Raw genomic sequence first — 26,546 nt, 5'->3', positions numbered from 1 at the left:
AGTGCTATCACTCCATACACATTAGTATCTAACAGAAAATAATGAACTAAGCAGGGGAACATCTGCTCAGTGTGAATCCCTCTCTCCCTTGGCTTCCCTAACAAATACAAGATAATGTTAGAGGTTTGACCGCTTGGCATATAAAAAAATTTGATCAGAATCACATAAAAATACAATTTTCAGCTGTGAGCCCCACTGTCATGCCCCCTTTCATTATAGCCTCCGTGGCTCCATGAATGGGTCACTGTAAAAATGAGGATAATTTCTCTACATACCAGTCCCACACAACAGGGAACAGATATCCAGCTCTGCATTTGATTTTTGGCTGCCAGGGTGCTGAGCAATATGACGTGGTGGGGAGACCTGACCACCTGAAGTGCTGGCTCCTGGGGTGAGGCCACAAGGAGAAACTGGGAGCTGGTGACTGCAAACCACTTTGTGTGGTTCAGGAGTCACACTGGCTACATTTGTGGAGGTGTTCCTTGGCAGCGACTCTCACTAGTCACACCAGAGGGTTGGGGCACTGGGCACGGCTTATTGGGCAATCAGGGCCCTGCCCCACAATTTTTTTATTCAGTGATTGCTGTCTATGGAGGGAAAGCAGAACACCGTTTCTCCTCATACAGTCATCTTAATCCATCATTTTGCCTCAGGTGAGTGCTGTCCTGTTACAACTTGACACCGAGCCCCTCTGGATCATGCCAAAAGTCCTTGTCATCCAGTATCCCATCTTTGTAGCAGCAGCCACCCAAAGATGCCTGTGGAAGAAGGTTTTCCTAACAGGGCTCTCAGCTTTTCCCATGTCTGGAAGCAATTTTTGCATGCTTAGTAACCCCCAGTGCCTTGCTTCTCCATGCACGTGGGCCTTGGAAAGCTACCTTGAAACAGTGCAAACTCTATGTGCTTTGAAAGCCTGCACAAGCAGCAGGCAGAGGCCAACCTTTCTGCACATGAGGTAAGGACAGATGGCTGTCAATGCACTCTGAGCTCCCTGGAAGCTCAAAGGCCACCAGGAAGAAGGGGCCAGCAGAGGAGACAGCAGGCACCACCAGCTCCACCACTGCAGTGCACACTGAAGGAGGGATGCATTTTTGAGATGCCTCAAGGCCATAAACAGTTATCACTCTCCTAGGGATAGCAGCTGATTTACTTAACTTTTTAAAAACTGACTTACTGCTGATAACCCTGACAAGCTTTAAACCTTTGATGGTGGACTATGGGCAAATTCCCAGGAAAGAATGGAGTCTGGAAAAGATTGTACTGTCTTGCAAAGTCTAACCTAGCTCCAACTAGATACTGAGGGATGACACAGAAATACTTCCTTGTGGGTATGCAGGACACAAGCTGCATCCTTGTTGTGGCAGGCTGGCTCATACTCATGGAGTCCAACATACTTACCAAGATTCACAGGTAACATAAATCACAGAAAGCAGCATGGATCTAATCCCTGTCCTGCTGGCATTTCAGCATAACTGTGCTCCATTATTGTTAGATAAGAAAATTACAGACTTTGCTTTCCTTTTGAAGTCACAACAAGGCATCTCTCACAAAGATAAGTGTCTGGGGCTAGTCCCCCTCTCGAGGTTATCTAGTAGTCAGATGCTAACCAGGAACTTCCATTAATTTGGGTCTGTACATTCCTCCCACCAGTCTCTATCGTTTACAAAACACAGCTCCATTAGAAGTGAGTGACTTAATCAGATGGATGTTCTGCCAGCATTAACACATGCTGATATGCTGATAGCAGCTGCAGCCTCGGTACAAGTCTAAGTCAAATAATGGAAACTCGCTTTTACCGAATCTATTCAGACTCCTTACAAGCAGATCTGTGAAAGAAGTTTATACACAAACATTACACTCTTACCTCTTCTCCTGGATGTTAACAACTGCATGTTTTAATGTTATAAAACTGAGACTGTTCCAGACACATTGTCTGGAAGCACAAACTGATTTAAAGGTCTGACTCAAAGCCCAGTAAATTTACGGTGGGGATGCTGTTCTCTTGCATCAAGTTAGTACAGAATTTAGTGCACTTAACCACAAGGCAGAATTCACATTTTTGTCAGAATCTTTAAGTTATAGCAGGACACCAACGTTTTTACCTCTGCATCTTTCAGATATTCCTTGAGGCTGTTTGGGAAATCTCAGTCCTCATTCTATCTTTAAACTCTTTATTTGCAGTAGGAAAACCAGTGTTTTCACTGGGGTAGCTGTTTGAATGAAGAATTAAAAAATACAGTAGAGTTCTTTATTTTAAGATTGCATAAACCCACAAAGTACTCTATCAGAAAGTCAGAAGAGTGGTGACCACTTGGAACTGCAGCCTTGCTCAGAAATAAGTATGTGCATTTTAAAAACGTAGTGTAAGAGATAACTAACCAATAGGTCTGAGCAAGCAGGGAGTCTGGTATGTTTGAAAATACGACTCCACTTAACATAATGGCCCAGCTGTCACAGTTGAGCACAGCCATGGTTCCCAGTTTACGTATTTATGTTTTTGAAGCAACTTTTACTATTAGTACAACTAAACACACTGAGAGCATTTCCAGTCAAAGGCAGAACACATCAGTGGAAAACATAACACTGCAGCTGCAGGAAAACTCCAGGAGATGGAGACAACCTGAAAGTTCTGCAGGTCCACGGGCTTTGCAGTACCTTATGACCAACTTGTTGATTTTACAGGTATGAGACAGACACACTACCTATGCCTCATCTAAAATACTTCTACCTGAGAAAACACAAGGAGTGTAAGGCAGTTCTTCCTGTACAAAATAAACTTCAGAATGTTCCAAACAGCATACAAATATTTACATGTGCATATATATATATATATATACATACTGCCAAACAGTGCAGTACCACCTCTTGCTTTTACCACATAAACTTCAAGGAAAGCAAAGTAAGCTCAAATATTGCAGACCTAAAGGGAGCTTCCTGTTACCTTGTCACAGCCAAGGGAAGCTGTCGTCACACAGCACTACACCAGCCACTTGAGCTCTGGTACTGAAACTAGTGGAACCTCACACACACAAGGCTGACTTCTATGTCTGTGAGTTCCAGAACCAATTTCAAATACCAAATTGCACCTGTAAATCAGATCCTACAGATGTCCAAGGGCTATAAACTTTGCTGACAAAGCCACTGACTGAATCTCTGGCTCTAAGGCTAAGGTAAGCCTTGGCTGTTTCTCATAAGTTAAATAAAGTGAAGAACATGCATGATGCAAATGCTTACTTGTCCATGTCAGTGTAGACCCACATCAAGTAATGGAACTTTTAGACTGAGGTAATGAAAAATTGAAGTTCTCAGCTTTTTTGCAGATTGCTCTCTTTAACGGCTGTGGTAACATGCAAGTATTGATTGCTTAAGTTACAAATTCTGATAACCTGAAATTGTGACATCCCTTCAGGAGATCAACACACCACTGCTCTGAAGGCATACTAGCTTTGGTGGCCTGGGCTTCTCAGGAAGATTTTTTACAAGGTTCAGGAGGAGCTACCATGGCTCATAACACAATGGCAAACACACAATGAGAAACTGATTGCCCTCACAGGAGGACTTCAGATACACTCAATAGCAGTTCAAAAACTTTACTTGTGCTTTGCAGGCTACTATCCATCACTAGACTGGAGACTTTTTTCCTGTTTTCCCGTAATTATGCAGCTCTAGTTATGTGGCATTATTCACTATCTGTATAATAAAAAGCAATAAAAAACACCAGCAAACCAGGAGAAAAAAGTATTTCCCACATCTTTCCATTTCAAAGGCCAGTGTAACATGACACCAGATTTCCTTACTTGCTTCATGGTCATACAATCCATATTTATACAAACTAGTGCAAATGAGTACACGTCATTCTGGAAGCTCCAGCAAATTTGGATCTCATGGAAAAGCCTGAGGCAGGATGCATGCAGACAGAAGGGTGCTGGACACTGCCACTCCTGCACGGAGCCAGACTATGAGCGAGTGTACTGCACTGTGCTGTATTTGGTGACCCTGGAAGACTTGCTCAGTGTGGCACTGGCAGGAGATGGCCCTTGTGAGTCAGAGCCCATCAACTTAAGTGGGGATTCTGTGATCAGAACATGCTCTTGCCTTCCTGAGCTGGCACCTGTTGCCTGTTCAGCTCTGCTCTGCAGCCCCGAGGCTGTCACCACCCTTTCATTCCGCACCGTGCTGTGTTCCTCTATTGCAGTGGGGAAGCTGAGTGAGCCCTGCTCTGCAGCAGGCACAAGGACCCTCTCTCGCTCCCTCACCACAACATACTGAGAGTCAGGAAGATCCTGAACTCTCAGGGCTCCTGGCCCTGCACCTGCCGACTTCACCATCCTTTCTGTAACCACCACGTTACTTCCGTGTGGCAAATCAGGGATTTTCACCATGCCCTGAATGCTCGATGCAGGTGCCAGCACCCTCTCTGTCACCACTACGTTCTCCTTAAACTGGGGGTCTAAAAAGACTGGGGCTGAGCAGGCAGGAGCCCCCACAGAATAGGATGTTTCTGTCACAGTGACATTGCTCTCCGCGTGGCCTGTGGGGAGGTGCTGGGCACTGTGCTGCCCAGAATGGGATGATGAAAAGGTTGTTTCTGTGACCACCTCCTTGGACAGGGTGCTTTCTCCTGTGCTACTGCCTGTGTGCACGGGTGGGATGGACTGGAAACCACTGCCTGAGGCAAAGGCTTGTTCAGAGGTGGAAGCATTTTTCTGATGTAAGGACTGTGACTTTGCTTCACTAAGACCAAAACCTGATTCATTCTTGTAGCCACCATCTTTCATGTTGATCTGTCTACCTATACATATTTCTGCTAGAGTCTTAAACTTGTCTCCTAAATCATCAAGAAAATGGTCATCAAGATCCCCCTCAATAAAGCTGCAGCAGCCAACGGAGCCGTGAGGGGAGCCTGATTCTCCCTGGGAATAAACCAGGAGACAGTCTTTTGCAGCTTGCTCTTCGTCTTCTTCCGCAAAAGAGACAGCTTTCTGCAAACAGAAAACAAAAGCAAGCAAGAGTTCATTAATGCCAGCTCCAGACTTGGTAATTTTGAAAAATCAGAAATACTTGGACAATTCAACAAATCAACAAATGTTGAAATAAGAAATTGAACTGATCCCACAGAAACTGTCAACCAAGTGAGGGCTGTGCCTAACATGCTTTTTGCTTTTTGAAATTAGTCTGAACTTGACAGTACACTTGATGAGAAGAAAAATCCAAGATTATATTTAAAGCCTTGGATACCATCACCACCTGCTGCTGTTCCTTCCAGTAAATGTGCCACTTGTGATACTGATCCACAATCATGAAGAAATTGTTTTAGTTTTAGTTCAATGAATGAACTTCACCTCTGACTAGGTTTCTGTGGGAGATAACCAAGACCATTTCTGAGAGTATCCTAACATTTAAACAAACATTTACTGAGTACATGCTGACATGTTTTCACCTACCATGGCCCTTTTCACTAGCACAGACTACAGGATCACATCCAAGATGCCCAATAGGACACAAAAAGTTAAATGGATTAGTAAAGCAGGCAGGCATAGTTCATCACATAAATTCTTAGGCTCTCTGCAAGCTATCTGGTAACAAGGAGGGCTCATAAGTTCTGGCTACAGTGCTTATAGGGTCAGCTCAATCTGAAAGCAGTGTCTGCCATGGAGCTGCTGCGGTGCTGGCACAAATATTTATGTATGTGTCAGCATCAGCTCCAATTCCAAAAGTGAAGAAAGCCAAATCCTCTGGGCCTGCTGAACCAGCTTTATCTAATATGGCTCCTGGCTTGTGCTCAGAACCACCTTTCCGCCACATTTGAAGTTCTGGACTGCAAATTAGCTCAGGAGTCTGTGTAACATGCTATGTATCCAGAACCCATTTGACCCTGCATGTTTATCTGCATTTGATCCTGGAAGTAGGCACACAACCCAGGATTCTGCCACAAAAATCAGCAGCTGAATCTATTTGGTTTGGTTACGTGTCTGTTTCCTCACCCCTAATCCCTAAATATTTTAGCCTCCCAGAAGTTGTATGGATACTGAGTATGACTTTCCTCCTGCAGACTTCATCAGGCAGTCATGTTTAAAGTTATGTCACAAAGAGTGGAAGAAAAGGAGATTGCTACTGTTGCATCTCTTCACCCAGGAGACTAGTAGCTAGAGTACTCTGAGACATACAAGTACCTAAAGCTCAAATCCTTCCCTGGCCTGAGATGGTGATTGAAATCTGCAAAGCTACTGCCCTGCAAAACCACATCAGCTGCCAGTTGTAGGGTGTGAAGACGTTTTGTTTGTACAGGTGATGGTGCATGGAAGTCAAACTTTCACTACAAGGAGCTCACCAGCCAAAGGACTAATGATGTGTGTAACATGAAGAGAAGTAGCTTCAACAAGTAGGAACAACCTACTGGCCAATGGTTAGGTCGGTAAAAAAAAAAAAAAAAAAAGAAAGGGGATTGCAACATATGCCTCATACACTTTTGATGAATGGCCCTTTACCCAGGCTGCTGGGCAAACAGACAAGTCAGCACCACTCACTGCACCAGCTACTTTGAAAATACAGCCCCACCCACTGGTGTATGACATCTTCAGCTTATCTTTCAAAAACCTGCTCCGTGGTAAAGTTTGGAGCTGTGACTCATGATGAGTCACAGGAGCCTCCCTAGAGATCAGTTTCATGTTCTTAAGTCCCTGAAATTTAGATCACAGTCTTTCTCAGGGCTTTTTCCCGGGCAAGGCACTCCTATGCTATTGCTAAATATTCTGGATCCCATCCACAAATATCTCCCTTGAGAGAAAGGTCTATTTGTGTGGCCTTGCAAGCATTCAGTGCTAGAAGACTGAACACTGTCACACTCCAAGTCCCACTCCAAGTGTGGCCAATCCAAAAATCCTTAATGTCCCCAACTCCATGTGCACAGTATCAAGACTGTTCATACCTACATATCTACTCACCTCTGTCAGTCATAACATGATATTTCACAATGCTAAGTGCAATCATTAAAATACTATTATTTTTGGGTCATATGCTTACATCATTGAAGTAGTCTCTTAAGAATTCTTCATTCATGGCTCCAGCTGCTCCCACAGCAACTCCTCCTCCAGACACGACTGTCTTCCCATCCACACCTGCCATGCCCTCAGCTGCTCCAGCTGCCATGCCTCCATAGTCAGCAGCAGAAAGAAGATGCCTTTGCTCTTCCCACCTTTCCCTGGTAATGGTGTTGTGATGCTCTCCTACATGAGAGACAGAGCTGCCTGCTCCTATTAGAGCTTCTTCTCCACTCATTCCTGCTGCTGCTGCTGCTCCTGCTGCCGCTGCTGTTGTTCCTCCTTTCACGTTCCCAAGTGCAGTGGGTGGAATGAAGCTTAGCACTGGCTACATAAATAAGACAAATTAAGATGTGACATGAAAGCTTTGCTGTCTAGCACATGGAACTCACCAAACCAGCAGTGGGGCTGGGTGGGAACAGGGAGGGTGCTGCCTTATGACTTGTTTGAATTTGCACTTATACATGTTGCTGCAAAGAGTAAAAGCCTCCTAAAACAGGGTGCAGCTTCCCCAAATGTATTGCCAAGAAGGTTTATAGAAATGTTTCTACAGATCATTATTTTCTTGAAACTCAGAGGATTGAAAATGAAAAAAAAACCAAAACCAAAACAAAGCAAAAAAACCCACCAAAAAGAGGCTTGCAAAACTCTAGGGAGCTCAGCTGTTCCAAGAAAAACTCTGCCCAGTTTTCCTCAGACACTAAGTGGGGAAATATGCACTACCTGCCACCTTTGTTGTACTGCCTGGCCCTTTTTTCCCCTAGCAGTTTGGCTTGTTAATTATCTTTTGACAAGAATTTGGTGTGAGCATTGGCACTTAATCAAAGTCTTTTACCTTCTGTTTCTGTTATTGTGCAAAAGCATGTCAGTGTCATGCCCTTTTTTTAAAATGTTGTTTTGTAGTGTAGCAACAAAGAGCAAATTTCTCTTGGTATTTACTGTTCCCTCTGCAGATTTGCACTTTTTCTGCCTTTTTCTTTTTTTACTAAGGAATTTCCTCTGTTTCAAAGAGAAAATACACAGAGAAGTAATTTAAAGCAGCCTGAAACTTCAAATCAATGAAGGGAAGCTCAGAATTATAACCCATTATTTTGTTGTTTTATCATCATCCCAAAGGGGTGCAGAGCATTCCAGGCTTGCAAAAGCAAATGTTTCACTCTCTATTGGTTCAACGCTTTTCCCACAGTGCTATCTTCTGCTCAGATATGATCAGCATTTGCTTGATTACTTTCCTTGTATTTTGGGATTTAAGTGCTATGGTTGCTTTTTCTACAGCTGCTGGTGGAAGTCATCTCCCACACATCCTTTGCTGAACCTCACAGGGTCAATTTTGATTAATGTTCATGAGTTGTTAAAATCAGCAATGTTGTAGAGCTTCAAAATATCCTCCTGTAGTGTGGAAGAGACCCCAGGTGCCAAACTGAACACTGGAATAGAAATCAAAGAGAAGGGGGGCTATTAGGGATACATGCCTTCTCTTCAGGAGCTGCTCCTTCACTGTTCCACTGACGCAGCATCGCTTCACTGTGGTCTGGTATGTCAGCAAACGTCTTTGCTCCACCAAATCCCTTGGCTCCCAAGCCACCCGGGCACAGCAGCAGCAACAGTGGAACAACTACAGCGAAACAGAAGGTTGCCATTAACTGTGTGGTTATTAGGACCTTAGCATGCTTACAGCCCCTGTAAGTTTGGCCAGCTCCCATACCCAAATGTATTTTTAATGAGCTAGTGATCAGTATGAGGGCTGGCAAGGACTGAAGACAGGTTCCCAAATATTCAAGGCATTTCCTAGAAGCATATGCCGAGGCCAGTTTCCAAGAGAGCAAACTGACAACTAACACATCAGGGTCTGGATCCTGCAGATGGCCACACATGTCTGTACCTGTACTTCTATCAAAGATCTCATATACCAATCCCAAGCCCTGGCTATCACTGTACAACCTCAGCATTTCTAACTCCTCCTCTTCTTTTACTGCCAGATAACAACGTGGCATCATGTAAATTCCACCTCGCCACTCCTTTGACATGCCTAGAGTTGCCTGGGGGACTCAAAATAACCCAGTTTCAGAATCAGAGAATATTATTCCTGTGGCATGAACTTTGTTTTATCACAATTAGATTGTTGCCAGCGCAAGCAATAAACTATTGGGAGCTTAAATGCAGCACTGCTACACCTGGCCACAGCAGAATTACAAATATTCTTATTCTTCTTTTATTTTATCTCACCAAAGAAGAATGTCACATGCTGCTCTGAGCAAGGCAGTGAATCTGCAGTGACAGAAAAGACAGTGGAGAATGTGCTGTGGTTTGAGTAGGAAGAGCTAGGGTTCACCTGGGGACATCTCAGAATACCAAAAGTGTTCCTCACTGCTTCCCCACTAGTTATTTACTGCACCATAAACAAATATTAAAAGTTGTTGATATTAATTTTAAAATGCACAGCTTGAAATCCTTTGAGGGTGAAATGCTGATATTACCAAAATTAGCTGGGGATCTGCCATGACCACAAGACTAGGAGTTTACACATAATGTATCAAGATGATAAAACCTGGGAGCTGGATTGTTTCTTTCCTGATGCTTTGCAGACCACATTACATTACATTACAGTGCCTCTGAGATAATATGAAACAATTACTTACGCAGCAGAAGTAAAAATGCCAAGATGATTAGGGCAATTGCTGCTGGTCCCAGACCCACTGACTTCGCTCCAACAAACCTCTCCTGGCACACACCATCACCTGTACACTCACAAACAGTCAGCTGCAGAGACTGTGGCAGAGCACAGCTGACCCCTTGGAAATCCTTTATTAGCATGGGAACTTCAGTTCTGCCCGGCTTCAGGTTTTGTGGTACCAGCTGTACGCTGGTGTCTGAGACAGAAGTGGAGGGAGGTTAAAGAAAAAAAAAAAAAAAGACAAAGAGTGAGCAGAGAGAAAATGGACTCCTGTAAACTAACTAAAATACCACTGTTACAGTCTTCAGCAAATCCCCTCCAGTAAAGCCCAGCCAATGTAATGGAATTAAGTTTAATTAGCTGCTGCTACAGTGTATGTGCTTTTATTTTTATCAAGTAATTGATGATTTTGATCAAGTAATCATGCTGGTAAGTGAACAGCCATGCTCACTTACAGCTTTAGATAATTGTGAAATTTCACATGACCAGAGACAGCACGGAAGTCAGCCCAATCACCTGTATAGCATCAACCATGTCATCTGGATAGATAAAGGCTGAACTCACAGAGAAGCAGCTTCAGTCTTGAGGAGATTAATCTGTTGTAGGCCACAGACAGAGATCAGGAGCCAACAAAACACCTGCTCCTGTGGCTATGTCATGTCAAGGACTAACTTAGGCAGAAGATCACAGACTGATTAAGGTTGGGAGGGACCACAGTGGGGCATCTCCACAGGGCCCAACCTTCGTGCTCAAGCAGAGTCACCCTAAAGCACATGGCACAGGATTGCATCCAGACAGTTGTTAAGTATCTCCAGTGAGGGAGACTCCACACCCTCTCTGGGCAGTCTGCTCCAATTGCAGAGTCACAGCACAGTAAAGAAGTTCCTCCTTGTATTCAGGTGGAAACTTCCTGAGCATCAGTTTCTGCCCATTGCCTCTTGTCCTATTGCTTGGCACCAGCAAGAAGAGCCTGGCTCCATCCTCTTGACACTCTCCCTTCATCAGATACTTATAGATGTTGATGAGGTCTCCTCTCAGTCATCTCTTCTCAAGGCTGAACAGGCCTAGCTACCTCCTCAGCCTGACCGCAGAAGAGAGATGCTCAAGTCCCAATTATCTTTGTTGCCCTCCACTGGATGCTCCAGGAATTCCACATCTCTCTTGTACCAAGGAGGCAGAACTGGACAGAGCACAGAACTGGACACAGCACTCCAGATGCGGCCTCACCAGGGCACAGGAGAGGCAGGATCACCTACCTCCCTTGACCTGCTGCTAACGCTCTTCCTAATGCACCCAGGACACCACGGACCTTTTGGCCACAAGGACACACTGCTGGCTTGCATACAGCTTGTCATCTATGCTCAGGTAATGCGTCACTGCATATTATCCACAAGAAAATGGGGATAGCTTGTTCCTAGCCTTATTCATGAAATCCTGGTCATCACACATGGGATATCAAGCCAGACAAAGATGGTCAAACTGAAGGAAGGCAACACACCCCAGAGGCCAGAGGACATGTCTGGACTTTTACAACCTTTAGAGTAAAAGGAGCAGAATGCAACATATGGTCTTAATGCCTGACTCCATATATAGGGTTGCTGTACTGTCTCACTCAGCCAAACTGTCAGTTTGACTGGAATGAATAAATTATGACCTTAGGACTTCAAAGAACTGAAAGTAATTTAAAAAACCATTTTCTTACCATTTCCAGATGTGATTATCCATTTTTCTGCTGTTCCTTCTGGCTCATCAATGACAGTAAAGCTGAAGGGATAACTGAAGGGGTAACCATCCAAATCATGAGCTGTAACATCAACTAATTTTGCATCTGAACACACAGTCCGCACAGGGTTCACAATAACTGGGCAGTTATCATTCTCATCTTTAACTTGAATAACGACTGTGCCAGTGATTGTTTTCCTTGGGGAATCTAAGAATTTAAAATATAAAAAAATAAATTGATTTGTGCACAAAAATTTATCTTAAAATAAAAAAAAAAAAAACCAAAACCCAAATCTTAGTATCTTCCAAAATCCCAACACTGCTGAAGTAAGTTGAAAGAGATCTCCCTGGAGCTTATGACAGCAGTGCTTCATTCCTAATGTTAATAAATATATTGACAAGGTTCGTCGGAAGACAAACTGGTTTATTACTTTAACTTAAAAAACAATAATCCTGTATGGTTACACAGTAACATGTAGATTATAAATGAAGAATGCTATTTAGATACAAGAGAAGTTCAGAGAGTCTTTCTTGCTTAGAAGTTGAGAAAACTTAGGACTATGTTTGATGATAGGCATATTGAGATACTGGCAATTCCCACCTTGCCAGTAGAGTTTCCTATCAGACCTATCTTTGAAAATTTTATAAAAAGTTCACCTCCATCTAGTCAAAGGGGAGAAACAGATACCTTGGGAGCCCATTCCAAAAAGTGATTTGCCTGTGTCTCTCCTTTGAATACTGAGACTGCACTTGCTGCCTAACTTTAGAGATGGGTAGGTTAAACCAGCAACCCTTTTAGATAGGCAATTTGTGTGAAAACAAAACCCTCTCAACTTACCAGTAGTTACACCCAACATGGTGATAGTGTAGGTACCATTTACTACATGAGGTGATTCGTAATCAAGATTTTTAGCAAGTCGGATTTCACCTGTGACTGAGTCTATAGTGATCCAGTTCGCTGCATCTTTTCCTTTCATGTATCTGATGAAAATAATGCAAAGATGGACAATCAAAGATTTAGGTATGGGTGCAGCACAGAAAGTACAATCAGGGAGCAAGACTGGAACAGGAGACAGAGCTGCACTGCTGGGCACTGTCCTCTTCCCCCGTCTGTTCTCACAGCAAAAGCTGAGCATTAGACACCCATGAAAAACTATTACAGGCATGGGGGAAAGAGGTCCACCCCTGGATGTGCAACTCTGCTGTGCACCATTTGTACAGGCCATGGTGGTGGTTAATTAACATTCTAGCTGAAAAGCTATGATTCAAAACCCAAGTGCACACATGCAGACATGTCTGTGTTACACCCTTTCTGTCTGACTGATAAATGTTTCTGCATATTCCTTCCTAATTTTACTGGAGACAATGGAATCAGATTGGCAAATCTAATCTCAAAAGTAGACAGGTATGACAAACATGCCATGCAAACACAAACAACTTCAACCCAAATACTCAGGTCTCACCATATACAACAAAAGAAGGAGGATTTTTGTATCACCAGTTTTCTGCATAATAGAATATTGATGATCATTTTGATGTTTAAGGTGTGAATTATCCTTAGCAGAAAAATATTGCCTTTGAAATTTTTTCTGTTTAACATGCAAATTTTGACAATAACAAATGACTGCTGACATACTCAATTATGATGGTTATAAAAAATTCTTACGTAATGTGCTCTGCTATTTTTCCAGTGTCTTCATCATAGGCTTGATACTGTCCAATAACCTGTTTTATCTGCAGTTTCTCACTGGCTTCAATAATTTTTGTGCCACCAGGGAACACAGGGCCTTCCCGCACATTGATCACCTTAATTTTGATTGGAATTGTTTCTGCTTTGTAACTGGGTTTAATTGACTTGTGGAACTCTGCTTTGTTTGTAACAACAACGCCTAAGTTTAGGCTTTGCATTTTTTCATAATCCAGCTCCTGGAGCAATAAAGAAAATAATAAAAAAATTCAGAATTTGTCAGAATCCAATATCTACACAACATACATACATTTAATATTTAAATAACACTATAGCATACTTATTTGAGTAATAAGGATGTAAATATGTAAGTAATATTTAAGCAGTAAGGATCTTACAGTGTAAGGAAGTTTCTTAATCTGTTACTCCTGCTAATTTTTAATGGATGACACCATAGGTATGGCTTTATATTATTGAATTAAACTTATTCAATGTATGTGAAAGGAGTCCTACCCATATATTCTGCCTGTGCTTTCAGTGAATCAGTCCTCAATTACCTGGCTACTCCAAATTTATGTGTTTGCATTTGGTTTTTTTAAACCTAATCATTTACTTAATAATGCTCAAATATTTTTTTAATAATTAGCAGTTTTCAGATAAGGAAACCTGAGCAGGAATAGAAAAAGCTACTTAGGGCACTATGCATCTATGCATCTTCAGTACTTGTGGACTAAAGAAATGTGAAAATTATAAAATAGACATTTCCATTAATTTAAAATATTTTCATCATCATTTCAACTTGCTGAAATTCATAAAATTGTCTGTAGCTCATGGATCATGGAACAGGTGTTGCCTGCAACATTAGCAGTGGCCAAGGGAAATAAAGAAATTTATACTGAAATCAAGGACAGCAGAAACATGAAAGTTTACACCATGTTAGTACTGTGGCCCAAAGGGCAAGAGAAGTCTGAGGACTCCTGCCCTACTAGTTATATTTGAAATCACACAGAATGCAAACGGAAAAGCTTGACAAAATTATTATTTTGCATGGAATTACTGAATGCATTAAAAATATGGCAAGGGAGGAGTATCCACACATTTTACATATTGACTGAATAAACACAAATTGTCAACACAGATGGATAAATTATTCTAATATATAAAGCAGACTCTCTAAAATCTGTATTTACCTTCACAACAGTCAAAATTCCTTCATTTGTTTGGGTATCTGTCACAATTTTGAAAAAACCACCTTCATTGCCAGAAACAAATGTAAAGTTTGCCAGCCAATTATCAGAAAACTCTTCATCTTTGTCAAATACTTTTATTCGCATAATTTCCACATTTGCTCTGTTTTCTTCAATGCTTCCTTCAAACTGCAATTAAAAAAAAATCCACTGTTTAAAAAGATGTCATGGTTTACCTCATTTCATCAGTGCAAGGAATTTTGCACTGATTTTGTCTTATTATGGGGTAGTGGCAGGGGTAGGAACATGCTAAAAATTGTGATAATTGTACTTACTACACGACTTTCAACAACAGGCAGATTGTCATTGACATCCAGAATCTTGATTTCTAAAGAACATGTTGCAGCATTCCCACCTTTTTCACCACCACGGTCCTTTGCTTCCACCACCAAAGAATAGCTACTTTGTGTCTGTCATGGTAAGAAAAATGTGTTTAATCCAGGCTAAAAATTCTTTCTTTGGTATATAACCTCTACTACATTTTGGTAATGTCTCTTACAGTCAATTGTAACTCCTCTCTAGCTAGAAGTAAATCTCACACACATGTGCCTTGACAGATTCTGCTGGAATAGAACTGAGGCTTTTCAAAGGGTACTTTTCAGGACTTTCACATCTTCCCCACAAAGAGTCAGACTCTACTTACATAGCAAAGTAAAAAATTCCAGTGCCCATGAACAGGGACAAGACCAGTGACACCTACATACCAGGACAGAGGCAGAGCCACATCCCTCAGCCACAGAGCCAGCATTCCCATCACCATCTGCTGGCCAGAGAAAATTCTGCAAGCACAGGTCATGGCCCTGGTAATATGTGACTTCCAATGCAGTTTCATAGTAGCACCTGTCCTAACTCTTTGAACCGCAGTTTGCATGGCAGGCTACAAAAATCCAGATGCAGCCAGCAACTTTGCAGGTGGTGATCGAGGTTATCTTTCCCAGCAGAAAGAAATGACACCTTGTTTTGTGTAACTGCTGCCCTGATTGCACAGGACAGACAAAAAGGAACAACCATCAGGCTGGTGCTGTGCTAGGGAGGTGGTGGGGGGGATACAGCCTTAATCCCATTGCCTCCTCCCTCTGCTCCTGAAAAGCATGCATCAGACAGACAAGGCTTTAATCCCAGGGGAAGTTAAGAAAGGTAAGAGGGCCAGCTCTTCACCCTGCAGGCAGGGCTGAGGGTGACACAATGGGCACCAGAAAATCATTACTAACAAACATCAAAACGGGAGGGGTTTTTTTTACCTCTCTGTCAAGGTTTATTTTTGCTACTCGAACCTCGCCAGTATTCTTATCCATGCTGAATGCAGCGCTAGGGCTTTGGGAAACAATCCTGAAAGCAATTTTGGAATTTAGATTATTTGGTTCATCTGCATCTGTTGCATTTATCCTCATTACAATTGTACCTGGAAAACACAAACAAAATATGGCACTTGTTTAAACCACCATGCACTTTACTGCAATGTCAAAGATAAGAGCATTTTGTTACATGCACTGCACAATTTTCTGATGATCTTGATGTTATTTATTTAATACATGAAGTTGAAGAAGTGTTCTTAAACCCAATAGGTACATGTCAAAAGTATATGTTCTAGTCAACAAAAAGATTGCATTTACACATCTGAAACTCAAAAAATTCAATGCACAAATTAAACACGTTAAATTCTCTTAGTAATTCTGAATGAAAAATGTAGATACCACATAGAGCAGAAAGTACAAGCTTTTGAACAATGAGCTACATTTCCCTCACACATTATTATAAAGAGAGCACTAATTATTTCTTTACCTGAACATTATTAAAACCACTGATCTGTACTGATGCCCTCCAACAGCTTCACTCAATATATGTGGTGGTACCTATGGGGCAATCTCCTTATAATTTAATATGTTTCTTCACATGTAGTGGCATTAATAAATACCTAGCAGACACACTGCTAGGTATTTATTAGGTTGTTTATTCCAGCTTTTCTAATCTTCTTGAAAATAATCTGTTGCTCTTATGTTTACTGATGTCAATAGGTTAATGGCCATTAACTTGTTCTTCAGTGGTTATGGCACAGCCACATGTGCTTGCTGATGTCAACAGGAAAACGGCCATTAACCTGCTCTTCAATGGCTATGGCACAGCCATATGTGCTTACCAGCAAACTAACTCTCCAGCCCACAAATAAAGCAGGGCTTTGGATGAGGATGGCAGAATGAAGTCCCTCCTAAATAGGCTGTGACTTCTAGGCTAGAATGCAGATTACATTTCCGGTGCAATTCCTGCAGAAGAACTCTGGCTCCTGGATTTGTGGTAGCTCTGACAACAAACCAAAGGTGCCACAAAAGGAAATACTGTTCTCCCTTGCCCCTAGGGGCATGCGCTCCCTTAATCACACAACATAGCCTTGAATAAAATCCTTCATTCACACACGGATGAGCTGGCTTATGTCAGCAAGAGAATGTGCCCTAGCTACTGCAGATGTACTGCTCCAAAGTGCAAATTCACATGTCCTCTTGCATATCCAGGGAAAAACTAAAAGAAAAAAAATTTAAATAAGGTTACCTGTTTCGCTTAATTCTTCAATTGAACCAACAAAAACTTCATGTGAAAACACTGGAAAATTGTCATTAATGTCCACAACTTTAATTGGGAGGTCTATTGGCTCTTCCAGCTTTGCCCCATTCTTATCTAGTGCATGGCCTCGGACCTGATAATACAGACAGAAACAATAAATGAATCCAATGAGTGACTGTCATATTTACAAACACATATGCAAAACAGAAATATACCCACTATATATAACAAAGTCTAAATACTATAAAAGCTTATTACATATGCTTACAAATACAAGCAGGTATACACAAATACCCAGAAATACATTATATATGTGTATTATTTCAAGCAGACACATTTAAAGAAAATGAAAAAAAATGGATAGGAGGGGACATATAAAGAAAAAAATTAATTTTCAACTTACAAGAAGAATGGGAGTCTTTTCTCTATCCACCCTTCCTGTTATGTTCAGGTCACCAGTCTTTCCATTGATAACAAATAATCCATATGGGGGTTCTGTTACTCCTTGACCAGATATAGTGTAAGTTACTACAATTCCTGTATCTTCAAGATCAGAATGTATCTAGTAGGAATATAACAAATTAAATAGCACTCAGGTAAATAAAACCCCATTTAAAAGTGCAACAAAATATTTTTTCTGTCTTGTAATGAATTGACAAAAAAAAATATTTAACACATTTCCCTGCACTCCTCTGACTGTGGAGATGTAGAGATGAATGCAGGAAAGGCTGCATGTCCTATTTGAGAATCTGGTGCAGGGAGATGAGAAACATCTGGAGCAGGGAGTTGACCTGGGAGGTCAGACTTCAGCTGGCAAATATACCAGGACTGGAGAAGAGATAGGATGGAGGAAAAAGGACAGACCTGGAGATGAACACATAGAAGAGGCTGCAGAGACTAGAGATTACACCCTTTCTCTGCTGTCAGCAGATATTCAAACCATCTGGAAAAGCGTGCATTGTAGCAGTATCACCACCAAGGGACATCCCAAGCAGAGGGCAACAGTTTGCCACCACCTGCAGTCGCTGCAGATGCTAAAGTGGCAGGAGTGCTGAATTTAGGCTTGAACATTGGTGCTGAACCAGATGCAAATCACTCTTTCAGTGATTTGCATCTGGATTAACCCAGGATAACACCCGCATTATTTTTAGCTCTGTTTCCTAAAAGACTAGGCATAAATAATCATGTTCTATGTACATCCTTCTGCCCAATCAGCACCAGCACATTTGGCACCCACTTGACAAGTTCAACCCCACCTGAGAAGGGGTAGTGGGGTGAAAAAATTCAAAGATACTGCATTCCCAAAGCTTAATGAAAAATGGGGCTATGAAAAGATGAGAGACTGAGCCAAACCAGGCTTTAAAAGTAAGAACAGAAGGAAATGTGTCCATCTTCAACTGGCATTCAAGTCCTTTAAAATTACAGAAATATTTGTGCATGTTTTTAGGGAAGCCACACTCTTATTTTACATTTTCATCTCTATTTTTTATGTGTATTTCCTATTTAACTGCTTTCTGGGCTTACTCTAGCAATTGGATTCTTGTAGGAATTGTCTTCCTCCTCCCGTATGAAAGCTGGAGGGACTGTCCATTCTCGCTTCTGTCTGACTGGGCTGCTGGGGTGAGACAGCAGGCCACTCCTGTCATTTCGGTTATAAACCTGAGAAAAGACAAGATGGAATGTCAGCACTGCATTTACTCATTTCAGATAAATGCTTTATTGCTGCTGTAGACAAGACTTCTGAGCAACTTTTGCTCTGTCAATGGCTAGGAACTTCAAAATCATGGAGCAGCATCCGCCTTCTGAGTCACAGCCTAAGAGCTACACAGTCCTCAAGCTGGTTGAAGAGGAAAATTGCACTGGTCTTTTCATGAAGACAGAATTAGGCAAGACAGGCTTTAAAAATATGAGCAAGTTTCCATGACCAGCGGTTGGTGAAAATACACCTGACTCTGGAAGATTTAAATGCTTGTCATCAGATGTGGGAAGAAGTTTGGCACTAAGGCTGTTTTGAAGCACCATTTCTGCATTACCACCGTCTTTATCTTCCCACCAATACTGCCTTGCATATTTAACCTTCTCTCTGAAACAGAATACATGGAAGAGCAGGCCTCTATTCAATCCACTCAATGTCTCTACTATCTCTGTTTAACTACATCTCATTCTCACTCTGCATAAGACCCCTCATCCTTCTGTCCACTTTATTTTCTACTGTCTCTGTTGACTCCTAGTTTAACATATTCACCAAAACAGTGGTTTTTCATCTAGTGAGTTCAAAAAAGCAATCTGCATTTTTACTGTGTTAGGGGAAAGTTTCTTAAAGTTCAATGCCACTCTAGGTGATGGATGTAGGAATCTATTCACTTACTTTCAGCTTTCATTCTATTCATTATGCAGTTTTCACATTTCACAAAATGGTAGAATTCAAGACATTTATCAACTGAAATAAGGTATGGGCTTTGACATGTTGCTCAGAGAACCCTTCTACAGGCACTGATAAAGAAAAAGCTTTCCATTATATCCTACCTTCACATAGAGCCCATGTCCATAATTCAAACAGATCTGCAATGGAAATTATAAAAGTCATTATTAATTCTATGTCTCTTCAGCAGCACTAAAACATAACTTTTGTCACCTGCTTCGTATGAACAGCAAAGCCATAAGGCAGAAAGCTTCTGACATGTATAAATTAATATTTATTATTTACCCATAACAGCTTCTGAAAAATTCACCCAAAACCATTGGCATTAAAAACATGCAGCACTTTGGAGAAGCTCCCTTTTCTGGGCAAACCTTGGATTTGTGGCTGTGGTGGGTTACCAAGTGCATCAGAGAAGAAAATCAGATAAATGGTGTTTAAAGGTAAGGACTAACCCAAACATCTGCTGAAGTGTACACGACAGAAGCAGCTCTCCTACTCAGAACCTTGCTGGGAGAATAAATGGCATCACTCATTTAAACAAGGCAGAGGTGCTTGCTCTGACAGAACCTTGCAGGCCAATGCTCAGCATTGGAACTGCCTACCTCTTCACACACCAGGACAGGCCAGGACAGCTATGCATGGCTTTGAATGACTCAGTTAGGTGACAAATCCTGACTGGAAGAAGCCAACTTTTCACACCCCACATTTATGTCCACTTTCCAGGCACCATAGACTCCGCAAGTAACAACACCCCTCAAACTGCAAAAAATGTAGGTATTGAAAGCAGCAACAATAAAAAGTAGGCTATTGCAACATGTGAAACCTACAAATCAAGCTTTTTAACTTTGTACAGGTAGTGAAAACTGTTACTGTTCTGAAAATTATTACTACTTATATTTTGCAACTTAGGTGATCATTTTCTTAGGCATACCACTGCCTAAGGCAAAGCAGGCTCAGAAAAGGTGGGTTTCTACTCAAATAAGTCAGTCTCTGACTGGTTTCTAGTCTGTTCACTGGGCTCTCCCTATTCTTCCCTCTGACTCAGCCTTGATTACTGAATTGATGACAGCTTCTTTTTTATTTTAAAAAAAGATGTTATCTTGTACCCACACAATCCAGCAGACTGTGTTGAGCAATACAGCAGATTTCTGTTTCAACTTGTTCACCAAAACTGTTTTTCAAATTATATTTTTCTCAATGTATAGATTCTGAAGACAGAAATTATCAAGCAGCAAGTTCCCTAATGGATATGCATCAGGAAGGGTACAGGATCTCACACCAAGCAGTTTTCATGGATGTTCTTAATCTTATTTGATTTTACTAATAGTATGGATTTTCAAAATTTATTTTCATGACTAATGAGATTATACCAGCAAGAGTGTCAGGAGAATTTTGCTTTATAGTCAAGGTTTTCCACAGAAGCTCCAACTCTTTTGGAAGGTGAATAATTGTCAAGATATCATCAGAAACATCCTTGGTTGTTCTAACTGGTAAACTGGAGGAAAAATTGCCTCAAAACTGAATGGAGACAAGAGGCATGCACTGAGAAGTTTCCTTGTATTGGAAACTTGAGAACCCAGTATAAACAAGAACGTCTGAAAATCAAGAATAAGCAGATCTTCTACTGAGATGCGTGTCAAAAATGTGTAAAAAATTCCACTAGCCATTATAAAAAGAAAATCTTTCATTAAGATAAGTAAAAGTAAAAATCAATTTGTTTGCATAGTAGAAAATGTATCTCAAAACATTCTAGGTTAATGCTAAGACAGTAAAAAATACTTTTGCTTTTGTATTATTCAATCTGCAGTTGATAGGTAGCCTCACAAGGGACTTAGAAGATATCTACAAAAAAATTTGAAGAATTATGATTTTATTCACAAGATACATAAAGAGGTCCATCCTTTTTTTTTTTTTTTAATTTTTAAAGTTCCAAAAATCTTAAACTGGAGGAAAAGCACTTTTTAACGACATTTTCTTCAAGGACAAGTGAAACGTCAGAATTTACTGCCTGTTGAACACGTTAATTTTCCCCCTCCGCCCCACATTATTTTTTCTTTTTAGTATCTTTCAACTGCCTTTTGTTAAATGGCTCAGAGAAGGAAAGCTCTGTCATTTGCTGTGGATCACAGCCTTGGCTCAAAAACCAGACATCTACTGATGACACCTGCTGACCAGAGCTACGAACACATTGTCAGAAGAAAATGGGATGGTTACCAAAAAAAGTCTGAGGCTTGGAGTAATGAAATTGGAATGAAACACTACAGGAAAGAAACAGGAATAGGCAAGAAGGCATGGGAAAGAAGGGAGTGACTGCCATGTACAGTGACTGTAAGGCTGCTCTTGCCCAAATCCCTCATCCATAGTAAGGAAGTGACTAAAGGACATATTTTCAACATAAAGCTCAGATTTAAGCTGTAAAACTATAAAGACTGAGTAACCAAGAAGGTATGTGTCTGTATTTACTACACTGGGAAACAATAATGACTAGAAATGTGATCTTTTCTGTGTGCTGTGTGTTAGGAGGTTTGGAGCTTGCACCTCCTGTGAGTCAGTTTGGTGTTGAACACAACATGTGAAGACCTCAGAGAAGCAAGCATGAAGAACCCTTCAAGGTCATCTACTAGTACATCTCCTGGTCCTGGGCAAAACAAACTACACCCAAATGCTTCCTGACAACTGTTCTTAAAAATGAGGGATGGACGTCTCTCAGCCTCACTAACCTAAGGGGGCTCCTAGATAGTCCTACAGATGAAAAGTCTCTTAATTTTCATCTTCATTTTATGATCCTAATTCTTAGCTCCTTGCAAGTTGACCATATTGCTGCTTGCATTATATTCAGAGTAAGGCACACAAATTTACATATCTAAATGAAAGCTAAGCACCTAAACTTTCATTATGACCAGCAGAAATATAGCCAATACCCACAAAGATGAGAGCGCTGCTCAACTTGCCCCCAAACCAGCCCATATTTATCTCTCTCTGAGCTCTTCTGATTGTAGGTATGTCCAATTAAGTATTGTAAACTCAACATAGGAGGATTTGTAGGGCAAAGAATTTGATGCAGAGAACCCAACACCATACAACCCATGGTTTGATGGATCTTCCAGACTAGAATTAGCTTGTCCTCACAGATCAAACATCTACAAGCAGATGGATTCATCTCCAAATGTGGTTTTACTCAGGAGGGATACCATTCACACACTCTTGAGATTTTCGTCAAAAGTACAATATGATCCAATCAAACAGGTGCACTCAGCATCCACTGCATCTCCATATACCTTCACAGAAACTTAAACATCTATATTGAGATGTCTTAGCCTCAAACTTAACCTCCTTTGTCATGTTGACATGTATGACATTGTATGGTGCAATTCACCTTTCTTCCACTTTTCTTGTATCTGCAAACTTATTAAACATCTCACTGTCTTTTCTCAACTACCAGTTCCTTAATTTCTCTTAAAAAACATAAACCAGGATTTTGTGACTTTAGATTGGTGGTTTTTTTTTTTTTTTTTTTTTTTTTTTTTTAACTGTTCTGTAGTCTCTTCTGGACAGAATCACTTTCTTCTGAAGTCTGGTCTCAAAAGTAAAATACCACTTCAGTTCAATAGAATGGATAAAATACTAGACCTTATGTATTTCTCAGCTACTTTCAGACCTCACCACAGCTGGGCTTTCCCTCATTTTTGGAACAATATTAAAATGTTGAATCAATCCACAGATGGTTGTAAATACTTTTACTACGTTTCAACATGTTACTGGCAACAGAAGCTAGGTTGCTTTGAATTAACTCACCTTTGCTATTTGTAAAACCAAGCACCACTTTGTGGTGATGGTTTTTATTTAACTTGTTTCTATCACTTCTGAAAATTAACTGCTACTGACTCTGACATTACATCTAATATATTCAGGACTGAATTTCATCATATCCAGCCTAACATCCCAAACATCAACGAAGTACAATCTGAGGAAGACGTTCAGAGTAAAGGTAAATTTTGCTACTCCCATAGTAAGATTCATCTCTGTCAACTATTCTTTCACTCAAATGCAGGAAGTGTTCTAAGACTTCTTCTGTTGAAGCCATGATGTCCACCCCCTTTAGAAATGACCAAGAAACCTCCCAGTCTAATAATCCTTGATAGCCATGCCTGCCCGGCAGGCCCATGGCTCTGGGTGTGTGCCCTGGACACGCTCCAAGTCAAGCCCAACCCTTTGGGTGCACCATCATTCAGCACAAATGTTCCTGGAAAAGGGTTCCTGGAAAAATCCCCGGGAGATTTGCTGTGACCTCTGCAAGGTACCCAGGGATGATGATACAGGCATGCAGCCCGCAGGGAGGGAGCACTGAGAGATACTTCCAGGAAAAACTGGGAGAGGAAGAATCTACCATTCCTGATGCTTCTAACGTAGAAGATTTGAGAAGACACTACTTTTAGACTAATTTTGTTTTTCAGTCATTTCTTAAGATTCATAAGAAATAAATGACCCTAATCCAATACTCTCGAATAAGAAACTTGACTTTTTGACGGGAAAAAAAACCCCAAAATTTCAAAACCCAGCAGTGCCTCTCTTTCTCTTCTGCCACCAGCAGCTTTATTCACTCTAATATCCTAAGAATGAGTATTTTAGGCCATACTGAGTTGACTCTCAGTACATCTTATCCTGACCCAGCCTTAGCTGAAACAGATGATGATGAGGATTGAGAAAAATAATGTTCTTCAGGCAAAACTAACAGCATCCTGATAGTGCAAGTCCACCAAAATGGACAATGGTGTGGCTTCAGGTATTGCAGGAAGAATACATAAAAACTTTTGCACAAGTGGTGCTCCATGTTTTCCATCGTTAATTTGGACAAAATTAGGATCAAACATTTTTCAACCAAACTCCAACTATCACCTTGCTGTAAAAACAGGTTTAACTGTTGCTGGTCAACTTATGCACTTATACAGACATATGGTTATATTGTTGTTCTTCTATTATTTCTAGAGTCCCATATTGTTGTTATTAGATTTCTAAAGTCCATACTTCTTGGGTGTATTCTCATGGCTGCAGATCTTCACAGCATGGACTCTTTCTTCTGCATGCTGTTCTCTCTCAGGTCAGGGCTCCTCCAAGGCTCTCCCTGACTGGCTATCCCGCCCCCTTTTATCCTGGTCATCTTCATCGGTTACAGCTGCAGCCCAATTAAGGACATGGCAGCTGCAGCCCATCAAGGGCAACCGGGACCTCTGGGGCAAAGCCTCTATACGGATATTCAAATACATTTCCTCTACTATATTATATGTCTGGATTAAAGTCATCAGACATCAGGTCTCCAGATAACAAATCTGATTTTGCACACTCCTGAGCTCAGGGAACAAGGTCCCGACCCCCAGCTCCTTCCATTCTGTCCATGCAACAAGCCATTCCTGATCCCTGCCCAGGTGCTCGGCAGCTCCTGGCACAGCCCAGGGCATGGCCTCCACCCTCACCTTTGTCTGAGTGGCGGCAGCCCAACTTCCGCAGGCGTTCTGCCAGCCTGGAAAGGTGAAAAGTGAAAGAAAATGCCACAGATACAATGAATACCTTGCTGTAAACCAGCTAAAAGAGCTAGAAAGCATCAGTCCAAATCCAACAAACTAAGTGTTTAGTTTTCAGTTTGTTATGAGACAGTTGTTGTTATTAGCCTGAGAAAGTATTTCATAGGATGGAAGATCTAAAGGCTGATGGCTGAAAAATAGTGAGGGAAGGGCAGGAGAAAGCCTAAAGAGTCCTGGATTGTTAAGAATTTGGCGTAATTTTTCTAAGGCGATAAAGAGTTCCAAACTTGTTGATTTATCTTCCGTTCTGGCACTGCTCCCTCAGAAGGGAAATGCAATTTACTAGTATAGAGTATGTTGAACAAGAAAACGGCAACAATGTGAACTCCTCATTGCCTTTCTGTTTCTCCCGGCGCCTCAGCAACCCCACCCATCCCAGATACCGCTCCTGAAGGGATTTCCTACCTCCACCAGCTTTCAGGCAGCAAACTGCAATGGCTTTTACCTAATTCCTAAAGAAATATAGAAAACCCGTTCCCAGCCACATACAGTATTGGGAGAGCTGCCAAGTGCCGACGGGAACACCTCTTTCCGGCGGCCGCACTCGGGAGCCCTGCGGCAGTACCACCGCGGCTCCATCCCGCGGCAAAGCAGCGCCCCGGGACCGAGGGACCCAAAGCAGCGCCCCGGGACCGAGGGACCAAGCAGCGCCCCGGGACGAGGAAGCCCCGCGGCAAGCAGCACCCGCACTCACCAGCAGCGCCAGCAGCCGCATCGCCGCCGCGGGGCCCCGCGACATGAGCGCCGTGCCGGGATGGGACAGGACGGGCTCAGCTCCTGTGGCCGCCCAACACGGGAATGCCGCCGGCCCGCGGAGGGGGGCACAAGTAGCCGCGGGTGGGTGGAGTGTGCCGGGCGGGATCCGCGCCGGGAGGGGGCAAGAGGCAGCCGGGCCCGAGCCCCGCCCGGCCCGCGGTGCGAGTCCCGTCCGCGCCCCGCCCGCGGAGCCTGCACAGGGCAGCCCTCGGAGCGCCCGGCCCTGGCTTCCCCTGGGCGCCTAAAGTTTGCTTTGGTTTGTTTGCCCCGCTTCCGCCGAGGGAGGCGAGCCGGAGCGTGCAGGGCTGCGACAACAAACTGATACATTGAGGAGAAATTGGTAGGGGGGAGCGCAGTCTCACGGGGAAATAAAATTGTGGGCGTTTTTAGGACAACCTTCCCTGTAATCCTTATTTTTTATACGCTCCGAGCCATATCCTTCTACTCTTATCTGGCAGAGATCTCTCCTGGATACACCTGATTAATTGATGCTTACGAAGGCATAACTGATTCTTCACGATGGCGAAACAATTAAACCTGCTTTCTTGTACATCCTCTCTGCTGAGGCAGTTACCTGGTCAATCTTTCCAGGTTCACACTCAGTTGTGGTGAGTAACTTCAGAACCTGCTGGTTATGATACTATTTTTATTGATACTGTTGGGGTTGAGAGGGGAACCAGCCTTAGGGGAGTCTTTCCAATCACATTATGTACCTTTATTGCGTGTTGTAATAATGCACAATAAATAATTCAATGTCAGTTGCAACAGTTATAATTTCCATGACCGTCATGAGGGGAAGAGCTTTACCTTAAAGATTTTTCTGAAGTGATATATATCTGTTTGTGTTATTTACTTAGAATATA

General features: G+C 42.0%; 1 protein-coding gene across 1 annotated transcript; it reads right to left on the bottom strand.

The window, feature by feature from the left end:
- Positions 1-3,854: 3,854 nt before the first annotated feature.
- Positions 3,855-25,692, bottom strand: DSG2 (desmoglein 2). Its single transcript, XM_036406746.1, has 15 exons — positions 25,622-25,692; positions 19,453-19,488; positions 18,451-18,585; positions 17,330-17,488; positions 16,915-17,059; positions 15,612-15,772; positions 14,646-14,780; positions 14,314-14,499; positions 13,103-13,362; positions 12,275-12,417; positions 11,417-11,644; positions 9,680-9,910; positions 8,513-8,655; positions 7,024-7,368; positions 3,855-4,982 (listed from the first exon to the last, which is right to left on the bottom strand). The coding sequence occupies exons 1-15, from the start codon at positions 25,664-25,666 to the stop codon at positions 3,957-3,959; spliced, it is 3,378 nt and encodes a 1,125-aa protein (XP_036262639.1). The 5' UTR covers positions 25,667-25,692; the 3' UTR covers positions 3,855-3,956.
- Positions 25,693-26,546: the final 854 nt, after the last annotated feature.

The sequence above is a fragment of the Molothrus ater genome, chromosome 1, assembly GCF_012460135.2.
Source record: "Molothrus ater isolate BHLD 08-10-18 breed brown headed cowbird chromosome 1, BPBGC_Mater_1.1, whole genome shotgun sequence".
NCBI lineage: Eukaryota > Metazoa > Chordata > Aves > Passeriformes > Icteridae > Molothrus > Molothrus ater.
Note: the sequence above shows the minus strand (reverse complement) of the source record. Positions and strands in the feature narration are given on the sequence as shown.

Coding starts and splice junctions, on each gene's coding strand:
- DSG2 (XM_036406746.1), bottom strand. CDS start 25,666: ATGTCGCGGGGCCCCGCGGCGGCGATGCGGCTGCTGGCGCTGCTG. Junction 15,773..16,914: donor TGAAGAATTAAGCGAAACAG/GTAACCTTATTT, acceptor TGTGTTTTCCAG/GTACAATTGTAATGAGGATA. Junction 4,983..7,023: donor TAAGAGACTACTTCAATGAT/GTAAGCATATGA, acceptor TTCTGTTTGCAG/AAAGCTGTCTCTTTTGCGGA.